The 16,575-nt window shown below is 35.6% G+C and overlaps 1 protein-coding gene across 19 annotated transcripts in view; it reads left to right on the top strand.

Moving 5' to 3' along the window:
• The window catches only part of DLG2 (discs large MAGUK scaffold protein 2), a 1,976,108-nt gene that overhangs the window by 780,273 nt on the left and 1,179,260 nt on the right, over positions 1 to 16,575 (top strand). Inside the window, exon 1 of one of the 19 annotated variants that reach the window (XM_049098998.1) lies at positions 13,629 to 13,880. The exons of 17 other annotated variants lie outside the window; for them this stretch is intronic. In XM_049098998.1, the coding sequence (XP_048954955.1) occupies positions 13,779 to 13,880 (102 nt within the window). In that variant the 5' untranslated portion in view covers positions 13,629 to 13,778. Of the gene's footprint in view, positions 1 to 13,628; positions 13,881 to 16,575 lie in introns of those variants that run through there. One more of the 19 variants, XM_025419459.3, reaches the window with a different exon arrangement.

Raw genomic sequence — 16,575 nt, forward strand, 5'->3', positions numbered from 1 at the left:
ATATCATTCATACTCACGGGTTTGATGCAGTCTATTTAGAGACAAGGCATACACTTCTTTTCTATCCCAGGTATTTACTATGAGATCTAAATATATGTATATTTAGGGTTAGAAAAGATATTTTAAATTTAAATAAACAAACAACAAGCAAACAATAAATAACAATGTCTCCCAACCCACACATAAGCACACACTCTGTTTTACCCCTCTTTAACTATAGCCTACTTCAATGAATGACATTACAAATTATCCAGGTATATATAAATCAGAAACCCAGAAGTCATTCTTGATTTTTCCCCCACATGTGATCTGGCACCAATGCCTCTTGCTTTACTCTAATATGTTCCTTGAGTCCAACCATTTATCTTTGTTTCTCCACCTAGTACTCTAGTCAAAATCTCCATTATGTATTGCCTACATTACTGAAAGTACCTGCTAGATGGTCTATCCACTGTTCTTATTACCCCTTTTCAATTCTCCACATTGCAGCCACAATGATTTTCTTAAAATGTGAATATATCATTTCCCTCTTCTCACATACATTTTTATATATATGCCTTCACACATGTACACACATACACTTGTGGCCCAGATGACTTTGAGTAAATTCTACCAAACATTTAAGGAAGAAATAATACTAATTCCATGCAAACTATTCCAAAATAATTGAAGAGGAAGCAATATCTTCCAGTTCATTCTATGGGACAAGTATCTTATATCAAAAACAGAAAATTTAAGAAAGCAATACTTTAGACTAATATCCCTCAGGGACATAAATGCAAAATTCTAAACAAAATGTTAGTATATTGTATAAAATTATAGTATATGACCAGGTAAGCTTTATCCCAGGAACATAGTGTTGTTTAATATTCAAAAGTCACCATATAAACTAAGAAAAACAATCCTATCATCTATCTATCTATCTATCTATCTATCTATCTATCTATCTATCTATCACACGTGAGAAAATCCATTATCTATTCCTGATTTTTAAAAAAAAAGAAAAGAACTCTCAGCAAAGTAGTGAAATTAGAAAGGGACCTACCTTAACCTAATAAAGAACCTTATGAAAAAGCTACAGCTAATATTATACTTAATACTGAAATATTGAATACTTTCACTTTATTATCAGAAACAAGACATCTACTCTCACTACTAGATATCTACTCTCACTACTTTCATGCAACACTATACTGGATGTTCTATTTAGCATCTTCAGGCAAGGAAAGGAAACAAAGGAAGAAGTAAAACTTTTTATTTACAGATGACATGATATAATCTGAAAGAATCTACAAACAAAGGGGGTGCAAATTGGTGAGTTTAGCAAGTTTGTAAGATAAAAGTTTGCATACAAAACTAAACTATTTCTACATAGTAAGAATGAACACTTAGAAACTGAAATCAATAAAACAGTTCTATTTATAATAGCAAAAAATATGAATTACTGAAGTATTTAGGAATAAATGGAGAGGTACTTTGCTCCTGAGTTGGAAGACTCATCACTGTTAAGATGTTCATTCTCTACAAATCAGAGATTCAACACAATCTGTATCAAAGTTCCAGAGAAATTTTCATAGATATCGACAAGCTAATTCTAAAATGCACATGGAAATTCAAAGTATCTAGGAGAGTCAAAAGAGCTCTGAAAGAAAGAACTGGTATAAACATGGTATATGTGTAAAGGTAGATATATAGGTCTATAGAAAGGAATTGAGAGTCCAGAAATAAATCAGACTTCTAAGGACAACTGATTTTTGACAAAAGCATACAGTTCAGTAGAGAAATGAAAGCTATTTTGGTAAATCATTCTGGAACAATTGGATATATATATATATATATATATATATATATATATGCAAAAAGCTAGATCCCTACCTCACACTGTATATATAAAATTAACTAAATTTATCATAGGCCTGTGTGTAAAATGTGAACTACAAAAATTCAAGAAGAAATCAAAGGATAACATCTTTGTGACTTTAGGCACATTTCTTGATATGATGCCAAAAGTATGAACCATAAAGTAATAAATTGGACACGCACTATTAAAAGAATGAAAAGACAAGCTACAAACTAGGGGAAAAAATATGTGCAAACATATATCTAATTAAGGTCTTACATCCAGATTATATAAAGAACTCTCAAAACCCAACAGGAAACAACTCAATATCAAAGATGACCAAAAGATTTGAATAGACACTACCAAAGAAGATAAACAGACAGCACATAAGCACATGAAAAGATGTTTAACACCATTAGTAATAAGGGAAATAGAAATTAAAATTACAATGACTATACATCTATTAGAATTAAAATTAAAATGACTGACCATATGAGGTTTTGACTCGATCTGAAGGGACTGAAGTTCTGATACACTATTGGAGGGAATTAAAAATGGTGCAATCACTTTGAAAGTTTCTTAAAAATGTAGAAGTATACCTATCATGTGATCAATCTATTCGAATCCGATAGAAAAGAAAATGTGAGTATATACAAAGACTTGTACACAAATATGCTATGTAACCCCAAACTGGAAACAATTCAAACGTCCATCAACAGATGAATGAATATACAAATTATAGTATATCTTTGCAATGTAGTATTACTTAACAATAAAAAAGAAATAAATGATTGATGCGCACACATTGATGAATCCCAAATATGTTGAGTGAAAAAAATTCAGACAAAATAATACCATATGATTTCATTTATATAAATTTCTAGAAAGTGCAAACTAATCTGTAGTAACAAAGACCAGATCTATGTTTGCTTTGGGATGGGGACTACAAAAGAGTTGAGGATCAGAGATTATAAAATGGCATGACGAAGCTATTGAAGATGGTAGATACATTCACTGTCTTCATTGGGCTGACACTTTCAGGGATGTACACATATGTTGATACTTACCAAATTTTACTTTACATATTTGTAGTTTATTATATTTAAATTATAATTCATAAAGCTACTTTAAAAATATTCCCCCCCCCAAAAAAAAAAAAAACAAAAACAAAAATAAAAATATTTCCCAAGTAGTTTCCTAAGACTTTTAGAATAAAAACAAAAATCTTAAAATATAGCTTGCATAGTCTGACCTTTACTTTTGTCAGCATCTTCTCACTTGATGTTTGCCCTTGTTTTCTGTGTTCTAGTTATTCTGAGCTTATCTCAGTCCTTCCTATGCTCTTTGTTTATGGCATCACATGTTCTTTGTATGTTTTATTTCCTCTACTTGAGATGCTTTTCCTTACTCCATTTGTCCAGTAAATTCCCATTCATGTTTCAGATCACTTTCCCAATTATGTCTTCTCTGAACTTTCTATTAGATGAGATCCCTCTATATGCTTTCATGGAACAATGAAGCTCTCTTTACTCAGAGTGCTTATCCCAAATTGCCTTCCTTACTAATTTCCATGAGGCCAAGACTGTAGTGATCTACTTAAATTGTATTCCAAACTTAGCATAGTGTGTAGCACATGATAGACACACAAAAGTATTTGTTGAAGGAATTGAATGAATAAGAAAATAGTAATTGGGAGCCAAAAATGGGAAATGAAGTAAATATGCTGACATTATGAAACCAGCAAAGACTTTTCTGTGGTCAGATGCTAACAACTTGAGCAAACACAATTCAGATCTTCCAACACATTATACTGGAGACTGACTATCCTTATAATGAAGGGAGAGAGCAGCAGCAATTTTAGAGTGGGATTAATTCACACACTGTAGTAAAATATAGTTTTCTCACAGTGATCTTATTTTAAGCAAATGGGAAATGGAAATCTACTTAGGCTATATTTATAATTTGATGCCATCAAGGACTTTAACCAGCATGCTTGCAGCTTATTAAGAGAAAAAGAGATAATTGGGTCATAATCTTAATTCTATAGTATGTTGCCGAAGAATGTAAGAGAGATCTGATGTCTTCATAGTTTCAGGCAAGCATTTGTTTCATTGAGTATTCACTTCACTTTGTTTGGGTAGGATTAGCTGAGGGCCCCTGCTTGCAAAATAATAGAGTGGTGTTCTTCAGGGTAAGTAAGTCACCTCATTTAGCACTTGCAGCTAGAAGAACCATCTATTGTTCAGATGAAAGGAAACTGATAAGGAAAATCTATTTGTAGTAGTGAAACACAGTGGCAATATAAAGCCATTTAAAATGAGCTGTGTTTTTGACACAGTCTATCCATGAATTGTTGCTTTCAAAGTTGAACTCTGATTTAGTATATATTTTTTGGACAATGAAGAGTTTGCCTTTGTTTCACAGATGGGCAAACAATATAAAAATAGAATTATTTATTGCATAGGAGTTTTGCTGTGCTTGACATATACTTGAGATACGTTTCTTGGCTAGATTTGGTATGTAATGGATGAATGAATAAAGGAATGAATTAGTGAACAAATTAATATTGTTAAGCATTCATTGATAATAAGTGCCAGGTCAGCAAAATAAATCAACAAAATGGGTGACGGGCACTGAGGGGGGCACTTGACGGGATGAGCACTGGGTGTTATTCTGTATGTTGACAAATTGAACACCAATAAAAAATAAATTTATTATTAAAAAAATAAAATAAAATAAAAATTCAATCTGGAAAAAAAAGAAAAGTCAATCTCTAGAATGGGAGAAATATTTACAAATCACATATGTATCTGATAAGGGATTAGGATCCAAAATATATAAAGAACTTATTAAACCAGATAGCAAAAAGATCTCCAAAACCCCAAAAATTCAGTTAAAAATGGGCAGAGGAAGTGTGTAGATATTTTACCAGAGAAGACATACAGATAGCCAACAGGTACAATGAAAAAGTTCTCAATATCACTAATCATCAGGGAAATGCAAATTAGAACCACAAAGTAATACAACACCGCTTTTGTTAGAATGGCCATCATCAAAAAGACAAGAGATAACAAATGTTAGTGAAGATGTGGAGAAGAGGAAATCTTTATGCACTGTTGGTGGAGATGTTATGGAACAACCTGAATGTTCATCAATAGGTAAATGGATAAAGAAGATGTGGTTTATACAACAGAATATTATTCAGCCATAAAAAGAGAAATCTTGCTATTTGTAACAACACAGATGGACCCCAAGGACATCATGTTAAGTGAAATAAGTCAGACAGAGATAGGCAAGGATTGTATGATATAACTTATACGTGGAATCTGAAAGAGCCAAACTCATAGTAATGGAGAGTAGAATGGTGGTTACCAGAGACTGAGGAATGGGTTAAATGGAGAGATGTTGGTCAAAGAGTACAAATTTTTAGTTATAAGATAAATAAGTCTTGGGGAGCTGATGTACAGCATAGTGATTATAGTTAATGGTACTATATTATATATTTGAGAGTTGGTAAGAGAGTAGATTTTAACTGTTCTCACCACAAAAAAGAAATGGCAGTTATGTGAAATGATGGAGGTGTTAGCTAATTCTATAGTGGTAATCATTTGACAATATATGACTGTATCAGATCAACATGTTGTGCTCCTTAAATTTATGCAATTGTATATCTCAGTTATGCCTCAATAAAAAATAGAGCTTTTATAACTGAAAAGTACAATAACAAATTAAAAACAAAATAAATGTTTTAAAGAACTAAAGACAATTAGTACATGGGAAGATTTCTGAAGAAATTACCCACAGTGCAGCATAAGCAGCTAGTAACAAATATAAAAGAAAGAGAAAGTAAATATAAGTATAATTATAATCTAAGAAAAAAAGGATAAGAGAATATAAGAGAAAGAAAAGTGCAAAGTGATATGCCTTCACATTTTTTATAATTGATTAAAGACATGAATTCTTGGATTCATTTTGTAATGGATTAAGGACATGAGTCCTTAGATGTGGCCATCACAAGAAGACTTAGACAGGATAAAGTAAGTGAACTCCATATCTAATTACATTGGAGTGAATCTCCAAAAAAACAAAACAATGAACAAAATCAATCATGTGAAACAACTGAGCAATTACAGAGAAAAGACAACTGGATTTGTTCTTCAAAATACTTGGGAAAAATAGCTGGCAACCTAGAATTTATAGTCAGCTAAACTGTCATGTAAAAGTCTAATAAAATAACCAAATAAAATAAAAGTAACATTTTCAGAAAAATCAAAAGATAACATTTTTACTTAAATATCATCTATAAGATACTTATGGAGGATAAAACTGAGTCCCTTAGGATTTTTCATGGAAATTTAAATTGATACAAACATAAATTGACTATTATATTTTTTTTAGTGTTCATGCTCTTTGCACCAAAAATTCCTTATCTGTAACTTTTAGCCTCATAATTTTGTTATGGATATGTGCAAATATTTGCCCATAAGAACATTTCATTTTTTTTCAGAATATTTAATTAAGAAATATTTTTGACCTGCAACAAGTAGGGGCCTATGAAATATGCCATGAAATATTGAAATACTATGGCATTATTAATGCCATTTTGGTACAAAGATTTTTGTCTAAAAGCATGCATAAGTACCAAAGGTATGTTATTTTCAAAAACAGCCTACACTGTTATATATAGTTTGAATACAGTTTTGTTGTGGTATTATTGGAGCTATCTCTTCCAAAATATTACAATTAGTTATTTCTGGCAATGGAGTTGTGAGTACTTTCAAATTGTTTTTTTTTTTTTTTTTTTTCCTCACAGTACTTTAAAATTATTTCTAGGGATGCCTGGGTGGCTCAGTCAGTTGAGCATCCTACTTTTGGTTTCAGCTCAGGTCTTGATCTCATGGGTCATGGGATCAAGCTCTGCATCAGGCTCTGCACTCAGTGGGAGTCTTCTTGGACTGCCTCTCTCTGCCCCTTCTCCCATTCTCTGTTTCTGTCTCTCTCTCAAATAAATAAAAAAAAACTTAAAAAAACAAATAATATTTTTTAAAATTTAAAAAATAAGATTATTTCAACACTGAACTTTGCTTTTGTACTTAGTACTTATTTGTAATAATATTTTTTTCTATCTTTGGATAGAAAAAAATGTAAATATGTATGCCAGGCACTTAGATCAGGTACATTCACAAATATGGCATTTTAGTTAATCCTCTTAGGAACCCTATAATACAGGTATTTTATTTAACAGTCCCTCCCTGTTTTTTAATGCATGAGAAAATTAACCGTCAAAGAGGCTAACTGATTATCTCAGTTATATAGTAAATGCAAAAGCTAGGACTGGAAGTCAAGACTCAAATCTTATTCTTGTAACACTAAAATCAACAGATCAACAGGTCTAAAAAGAAGTGATTTTTGTTTGTTTGTTTTTCTTTTATTCAATTTTCATACTGAAGATATTTGTCCAGGTGGTACAGATAGTGATGTTTGGAGTTGCTTTTACAAAATGGTATTAAGGGTAGAAGTATACATGATGAGAAGTCTTACAGGCAAAAATTTGCCTTGCCTTATTTTGAAGCTGAGGACAATCATTATTTCAGAATACTAGTTGCTAACACAAAATGTCAAAATTGATTTTGAATCAGTGGGCTGCCTTTCCTCAATAAAAGCTGTATTCTTTCCAACTAGGAGGGTGGGGGCTTGGGGCCTGGATTAGGAGATAAACAAAGATCCATACTAGTTTACCTAGGGCCAAGGTAGGAGCTATGGAAACTCTGGTTCAACTCATGTATTCATTTGTTTATTTACTCATTTATTGACTCAATCATTCCAAATTTCAAGTAAACACAATTATTTCAAATACAGGTCAGGTAAACATGCTAACTATGATTCAAATAAAGGTCAACCAATAACTTAATGTGACTGGCCCACATACATAGGGGCAGATGAGTAGAAATGGAGGAATCAGAAATGATAGAACATGAAGAGTCAACAGTCATGGGGAAAGCATCATGCATTTTAGATTCAGTTTTATAGTCTGAGTCTAGTACAAACCCTCACTTGTGGGTATGTGTTCCTCAGTAAGAGAGACTTCAAAGAGCTGAGAAAGTATGTGAGGAGACTTGGGGAGAGTATAATTTGTGAAGGAAGTTTAAAGAGTCAGAATTGTTCAGTATAAAGACATTATACATATTGTGTGGGTCTAACAAGTTTATTCTTTCATGTGAAATTTTCTTGAAAAAATAAAATCAGGACGTTAACATAAAGCTCTTCCAATTTACTGAGTGCCTAGAACAAACCAGGTAAGAGTGATAGGCATTTTGAAATATATGATCTCATGTAAGCCTAATAGCAATCCTATAGCATTATTACCATTTTACAGAACAGGAAAAGGTGGTTCAGTGAAGTTAACTAGATTGGTCAAACATTCTTAGGACTTAGGACATTATTACCGTTTTACGGAACAGGAAATGTTGGTACAGCAAAGTTAACTAGATTGATCATACATTCTTAGTACATTTATTAATAATTATATACTTTGTTACTGTTTTAAAAAAATTACTCTTAGCCTTTATTTCTTAAGTCTCTTCAATTAGTCTGTAAACTCATTGATGACAGACATATTCATAGGCTTATTTGCCTTACGTATTTGAGGAAGCGCAATGATAAAAATGCAGTTTGTACTAGAAACTTATTTATGATTTAATTACATGAAAACAGTTTTATTAAAGATTGAATGAAAATAAGTGGACTTCAATTTGCAGTGAAAGGAGAAGGGAAGGAGCATAAGTTGAAATCACACAGCTATCATTGGCAAAACCTACTGTATCTGATTGGCTCCAATGTTCTGATGTTTTCTAAATCTACCACAGTTTCTTTCTTTCTTTTTTTTTTAAGATTTTATTTATTTATTTATTCATGAGAGACACAGAGAGAAAGAGAGGTAGACATAGGCAGAGGAAGAAGCAGGTTCCATGCAGGAAGCCCGATGTGCGACTCAATCCCGGGACTCCAGGGTCACACCCTGATCCAAAGGCAGACACTCAACTGCTGAGCCACCCAGGCGTCTCCACACTTTCTTTATAAGAATCATAGGAAGAAGTCCCTCGAATTAATAATAACAAACCCTATTATGGAAAGTAGGTGAAAAATAGAGATGTGTTAGCTGTAAGAAAAAGCCAGAATGACCTATAACAACTTTGTTCCTTGGGTCAGATTGGTTGGGTTCAAATTCCAATCCTATAACCCAAATATATTGTTATCTACTGTATTATTGTTCCCAATATTCTCTCCTTCCTCCCATTGCAAGGGTTATCCTTCTACAGATGACTGGCATCACATTTGCCATATGACCTGCCTTGGCTAATAAAATGTAAAGAGGAAGAAGTTTGTAATATCTGAACAGAAATCTTAAGAGCCACTGCATATTCAGCCATTAATCATTTTTCCTTTTATTGTGAAAATATCATGTCCCTGATAGACGCTGTTTTTCTGTTCATGGAACAACATGGGTAGAGTCAGAGTCAAGCTATGAAGGACATCGAACATGAAAGAGAAATATACATTTGTGGTTGAAAGTCATGGAGATTGTTTTTTAGTTGATTCATTAACTAGTATACCAATTTTGTTAGCATGGAGACATCTCTCTGATTCAATTTCCTTTTTTTAAAAAATAAGAGTTAGTGGTTGTGGTGATTAAATAAATTAGTGTAGATAAGGTACTTAAACCAGAGCTGAGCTGGTAAATATTTCTCTGAAGAAGAAAAGTCTTGATCCATAGTGTTTGCTAATTTATTTGGTGTAAATACTTCCTCCAAGGCTAATTCCAAGTTATCATTTGATGTCACTAAATGGGAAGTTATAAAAGAGGTACACACACTGGACTCTCAAAAGTAGAGTCTGGCTCCAGCTCATTGCTGAATTTAGAACAGTGCACATAGCAAACACTATATTTGAGCATATCAAATAGTAAGCACTATAGAAGAGTTTAATGAAGACAGGTGACTGAATGAAATTCTTAAATTTCCTTTACATTCTTAAGATTCTATATTTGGAAGGCAACTCAGAGAATTTAAGCACTGGAAGTGAACTTAAAGGAGCTGGTATACCCATTTCATCATGATAGACAAGCGAATTAGGGCCTAGAGAGGCTGGGTAGCTTGCTCAAAGTTATCCAGTCAATAAGAAGAAACATCAGGGTTCTTAGAGTCTACTACACTCTTTCCCTCCCAACATAAATCACTTCTTTTTAAAACTTGCTATGGAAAGGATCAGCAAAGAAAGAAAAGAGGATAAATAGCTAATTCTTCTTACCTTGTCTCAATTTCTGATTTGGAGTAATAATAATAAATAAAATATTAAAATTAAACCCTGGTCATGTCTATTGATAATCCTATTCTTTTGGTTTGTAATTTTAAGTCAATTTTGATGGAAGTTGTCATTAGGAAAAAATTTTAATAGTGTGTAGTTGTCATGTATCATTTTGAAAAGTGATGATTATTAGAACTGGAAATATTACCAATCATTGAAATGTCTAATTAAGGGTGGTTATTTTGACTAATAAAATGAGTACATCATCTCCTGACATCCCCAGTAATATCTCCTCCTAAAAATATTGCAGTATATCCCCATGCAGAATACTCCCAAATTAGTGCTTTTCAGACCAATAATGCATTGTGTTAATATTTTAAGGTAACAGTGATTCATTTTTTTTTAACCATAGTGGTTACTGGCTGTAACTATGGAATGCATTGTCATGGAAACCACATCCCCCCTTCTCCCCCTCTTCAATTCACCCCAGAGCTATTATTGAGAAACAAGAATTAAAGGAAAGCATTTTGTCAGATGCATATGAGCAGATAACAGGTACACACACACACACACACACACACACACACACTGTGTGTGTGTGTACATGTGTAGAGATAAATGAATTCTTCCATTGATTAAAAGGAAACAATAAAATATTAAACAGAAATAAACATTTTTCTTTATATATTGCCTTTGGCTTTCTCAATCTAAACCAGCACAAAATATAAAATGAGAAATAACTTGAACATAGCAGCCTTAAATGCTGCCCTAGAATAGGAGGTCAGCCTTAGCTTGGGTAATTCATTAGGGAAGACTGTGTTAGTTATTATTGGAACATCACAATATAGAGCATACAATACTTTTGGGGTGTTTGAAATCCAAATTATAGGCTAATGAATAAGGGAAATATTGTACAACTTTTTTAGAATCCATTCGCCTTTGGAAAAACAGCCATAATTATAGATGCTCTGTAGGTGGAAGTGCTCACACAATCACACATTTTATGGTAACATAAAAGGATAAAATGATAAGGGGTACACTTAATGTGTGAATGTGATTTTAGGACTCTACAGAAGTCACCAGACCAGAGTTCTCCTAAAATGTGACGTGATATGTTTAAGCACATAGCTTTAGACCTCCTGAGTCTCAGCAGCCCCTAGATGCATGACAGATTGAAACAGTCCTGATTGCCAGCAGGGGATTTGACTAGGTAAGGATTCCTACAGTTAGGGTAGGAATCCCAAAGGCTGAGGCATAGCTGCCCTCTTCAGCTAGAGTCAGATTTGCCTCAAATTTTACTGTCTTTTCATGCTGATCTTTGCTCATCATTTGCTCTATGTTGGTTTCCCTTTAGGAGGTCTTAATTTAGTAGGCAGGACCCATATTCCTCTTACCAGAAGGCTGATTAAAAATCCAGAGTCCTTCATATCCTCCTGGCCTATGGAATGATAACATAGAGGTTGAGCCTGAGAATCCCAGGGAATTATGCAATTCGGTTTGGTTCCATTAATTTGACCCACGAAGGTGGGGGCAATCTGGATATAGGCAGGTGAAATAAAATTTAGAGGGCACTGCCTTTGACTTGACAATTTGCAAGTTGGTGTTTTTGTTGTCGTTCTTACTGAAACTATTTAAGTTTGAATTATTTAGTGGTATTTGGGCTCATTAATTTAAAGTATAAGTGGTCTGGTATTCTGATGGAACTGCATCAGAAAGATGTAGTTCTGGCTGAGTTTGCTATGGATATTTAGGACTATTTTGTTGTTCTATGCCAAGTACGATCTGAGGTCAACTCCCAATCAGAGACTTTTAAAACTACCATATTCATGTGAATATGATGGGTCTCATCCTTCTCAAATAAATCCGGAGTCTTTAGAACATGCTTCTAGAGAAGTGTGTGGTATCTCCTATGATGTTTTTTTTTTTTTTTCCTATGATGTTGCTTTGTAAACTATCTTCTGTCACTTGTCTTTGAATCTCATCTTCATGCCTTATTGATTGTGTGACTTGGTCCTTAGTTTCTTCCTCTAGAAAAATGTATACAATAATACCATCTCTCAGGCTAAAACATTAGACAGACTATAAAGAGCAGCTGTTATGTACCACCATGGCTTACCAGAGGAATTTCTTTACCGTCTCTAGTCTTCATGACAGCTCTGCAAGGTAGGGGTGAAAGCCCCACTTTACAGATAAGCAAACAGAAGTTTAAACATTGTTAAGTGACTTACACAAAGCCACTCAGCACAAGAGCCAGAGTCTAATTGCAGATCCTGACGTCTTGCTCTTTTTCCACCAACCATTTGTAAGGCATGGTGCCAGACACTCAGGTGGCACCAAAAGGGTGCTAGTTTTACCCACTTCCTACTCTTCTGCATGGCTTCCTATCATTTTTTTTTTTTTTTTTTTTTTTTTTTTGTCTCCAATAAGCAGTTTTGCAGCTGGGCCAGCCACATGCTGATTTTTTTTTTTTTTTCGTCTTTGGCAATTTTGATAGCCTCACTTTAAAAAGGAAGAAAAAGAAAAAAAGAAAAAGAAAAAAGAAAAAAAAAAACAGTAAAGCCTCCACCAGTCTTGTCATTCATACTTCCAGAAAGGCATAAAGATTTCTGGGGCTTTCTAGAGCCTCAAAGACATCAAGGTGGGGAAGGGGCTGACTCTTGCTTTTTGAGATTGAAAATGTTGTATCATTAAAAGCACTGGTTCTGAGGCAGAATCTACCACCTAGGGAGTGAGTCAGCTCACTGACCCAGAAGTCAAGGGCATAGGGCCTCAGGGAAACCGTTTCCAGAGCACTTCTACCCGAGGTCCCTTTCCCAGCCATTAACTCAGGCACACCAGTGTTGGAGGCCAGCGTGGACAATGCACCCAGCAGGGTTTCACAGGGGCCTCCCCTTCTTCAGAGCTCACCCTTGGAGGTCTCCTATGGTGGGGGTAGCAGCAGCGATGGAGGTCGAGTGTGGTCTCAATGCACATATCCCGGGAGCCCTCTCACACCGACCCCAGAGATTCCTAGGTTGCACGGAGCGAGCAGCAGGCTGGACTAGGCTGGCGAGCACCTTGCTCCCTCCCTCTGTCGGCCCCTCCCTTCCACCCCACTTGCCCGGCCAGCACTCCCCACGGTGACTCTGGATTGCAGCAAGCCACTGGCTTTTTACCAAATCGGGAGCTGCAGTATTTTTTTTTTTTTTTTCCTTCAGAGAGAATAATTTCAGCCCCCTTCAGCTCGCATGACAATCTTGTGTGACTGGGGCGAGTAGGCGGGCACATCCTTTTACATGCTAATACTGCCCCACCTCCTTTGAACCCTCCTCTAAGCGCCTGGCTCCCTTTTATTTTTATTTTATATATATTTTTTCAATTAAAAAAAAATTTTTTTTACCTACTCTAAATTCACCATAGGGGGGGAAGCCCTTCTTGGTTCTGTCCCTCCCCCACGCCTCGTTCCCCAGGGAAGGGAGACCCCAAGACGCTTGTTACTTGCCCGCGTTGCTTCTACCCGGGCGCTGGGATGGCTGCGCGGGGTGCAGGGGGCAGCTCTCGGAGCGGCTGCTCGGTCTAGGCTGTCACTCCATGTGCCCGGCGAGCACCGTGTTCGGGTCCCCCAGCGAGCTGCCACTGCCGCAGCCCGAAAGGAATGTCCCCTGTTGTTAAGGACCCTGACTGTTTTACCCCAATGATTTGCCACTGCAAAGTTGCTTGCACCAACAACACTTTGTCGTTGATGTTTGGATGCAAGGTAGGACGAGGTTCATGTCTTTTTAATGCATGCTGCCTCCCTCGGGGGAGCTAACAATTCCTTTTGTTGTTTGTTTATGTGTCTGCTTGTTGGGAGAGTGACAAAAGCTACGACTTGCTCTGCCCTTTCTGGGAGCTGGCTGGGTTTGGGGGCCTTGAGAGCGCACTGATTTTTCTGGCATCCGATGTTGGGTTGTAACTCCTTTGTGGCAGGACCCTGGTCTCTAATGTACCGAGGTTTCGAGAGCAGATCTCCTCGGAAAGGGGGCGCCTTAGGTGACTCTGTGCTTGGGATCTTGTTATACATTTAGTTAGTGACTGGGCTTCTGGATGCTCATTTGTGAGCTCCTGATCTCATCGCAGGTTACCACTGCCTGGAGCCCCGGACCCAAACGGCCCACAGTCAGGGTTATCTGGGATGGTGGATGTGCTTGAGATGCAATTGAACATATCAGTTTGCAACTTGACACTTTTAAATCTGAGGAGCTTATTTTTAATCTAGACAGAATACCTAGAGATAGGCTCATGTTGCCCCTAATTGTGCATTTTTCTCTAAGCTTATAGAATCCACTCTAAATCAACACTCAGAAATTTTATCAAGAGGTGGTGCACTCAGTGAAGTTTCTAACGAATAACTGTCCCACCCCAGATTTTTGTAAAGGTGATTGGTGCTCCCAAGGAAGTGAGATTTGAAGTTTTGATTTGAAGAGCAGGTTACCATTCATTCCTCCTTGTGCCTAACTTTTTTGGTGGACTTCAAGATGCACCCCCTGAAAAAGATGCATATAACATGGTATTTGAGCAGTCTTTAGTCCATGAATGATCTGAGTGCACATCCCCTGACTACTAGATATACACCTTCACTTCTTTTCATTATGAAAAGCTGGGGAGTTTGTCTGGCCTGTCCGTATGAAACACTTTCGTGGCCACTCTTATGACTCTAAGGAGAGGGAGAGTATCATGCAAAAATCACTTTCATAAATGAATAAAATCACATGATCCCTGTTGCTCTGAAAGATAACACTAGTGACTGGGTTGGACACTGGCAAGCACCTATGCTGTAGAGTTAATGAAACATACACATTTTACCTCGTGGAGAGCACTCAGAGGAGGTATAGATGTAATGGTAAAATAGGGACTCAGGATTATGAGTGTTAGACTGACGATGCCTAGAGAATCTCTTTTCTCTGAACCTCTTGTTTTCTACCAAATGAGAGGTATAGATGAGGTGATCTTTCATGCCTCTGATATTCTCCCCCGATTCTTTTGTAAGATCACTTAATGGTAAAGTTACTGCCAGAGATTTACATTTTTATTCAACATAGTAGATTGCACCTTAGAGTCAGTTAAAAAAATGATCCTATTAAAGAATAGCTAGATGCTCCTTCTGAAACCCTTGGAAAGGTCTTAGAGTTTTAAGGTTTGTGTATTCATTACTGTCAGGAAGATGCATGTGAATGAACAGCAACAATAGCCAACTTGTTAGTTCCTCTTCCTCACACAACCTGCTACACTCCCCTGTGCTTCTATCCACTCACTTTTCTAATTGTATTTACAGCAGCATCTTAGCAATGGCTAATATTTAAAATTTATTCACATAAACTTATGAGAATTGCTTTGCAACACTAAGTGATTATTAACAAAGGTGAATTATTTGTCAAGAGAAATGAAACACAAGCTAATAATCAAATAAGATAAGTAATTGGTGTGGAAATGTTGTTGAATATGTGTTCAACCCTTGAAACTCATTTTCAAAGAAGTTTCTTCTATGCTGTTAAGTTTCCCACTGATTTGCAGACCATTGGAGGGAATTGGTATAAATACAAGCACACTTTTTTTTTTTTTAATCTGAGGAATTATATTAACTTCCTTTAAGTTCTCTTCCTCTTGGTGTTCTGGTTTGAAAAGTTCAGTTTGTGAGAGAGAACCATATCAATAGCATGAAACACCTTAATCCTGTGTGTTGGTAGACATTGTTCTATGGAAAAGAAATCAAGTCTCTATGAAAATAAAATATGCTTTTAGAGGGTCTACCTCATTCCATTTTGTCAAATATTTGAATAAGATTATTCTTAAGCCCCTATCTGATGGATGACAACAGAACATAATGTGGAAAACTTGTATATCATATAGGTCTGGGTTGCAAAACTAGACATATCACTTACTAGATATGCAATTTCTCTAAGTCTCAGTTTCCTCATAGGTAAAATGGCCACAGTAAGAACTACTGCCTTACATATTGCTATGTCAATGTGAGAAATGCGGTTTAAATGAGATACATGCAGTGCATAGTATTTACACATTCATCAAATGATTGATATTTTTACTTAGCCTTGGTTATTTTTACAGCTCTACTGAGAGGGTTGTCACTTATAGAAGGACCTTCTTTAACTGTTACTTCTTCGGATAAATTGCTTATCTTTGCTGTGAGCTTGATCATCCCTTCTCTTAAAGTTACTTTACCCTAGGTGACATGTTTATATAAAATGTAAAAAAACATTTGTATATTGATAAGACTTTCATAAAACAAAGTAGATTTATGAAAATTAATGAAAAACTGACACTATGGTTTTACTCAATAAACAAATATTCCATGAGCAACCAATCAGTGCTAGACATTGGAGATGTGGCAAGAAATAACTTTTGTCCCCCTATGGTCTCAAAATCAAGTGATGTACTAGACGACTGTATTAATT

This window comes from Canis lupus, chromosome 21, assembly GCF_003254725.2.
Source record: "Canis lupus dingo isolate Sandy chromosome 21, ASM325472v2, whole genome shotgun sequence".
In the NCBI taxonomy this organism is placed as follows: Eukaryota; Metazoa; Chordata; class Mammalia; order Carnivora; family Canidae; genus Canis; species Canis lupus.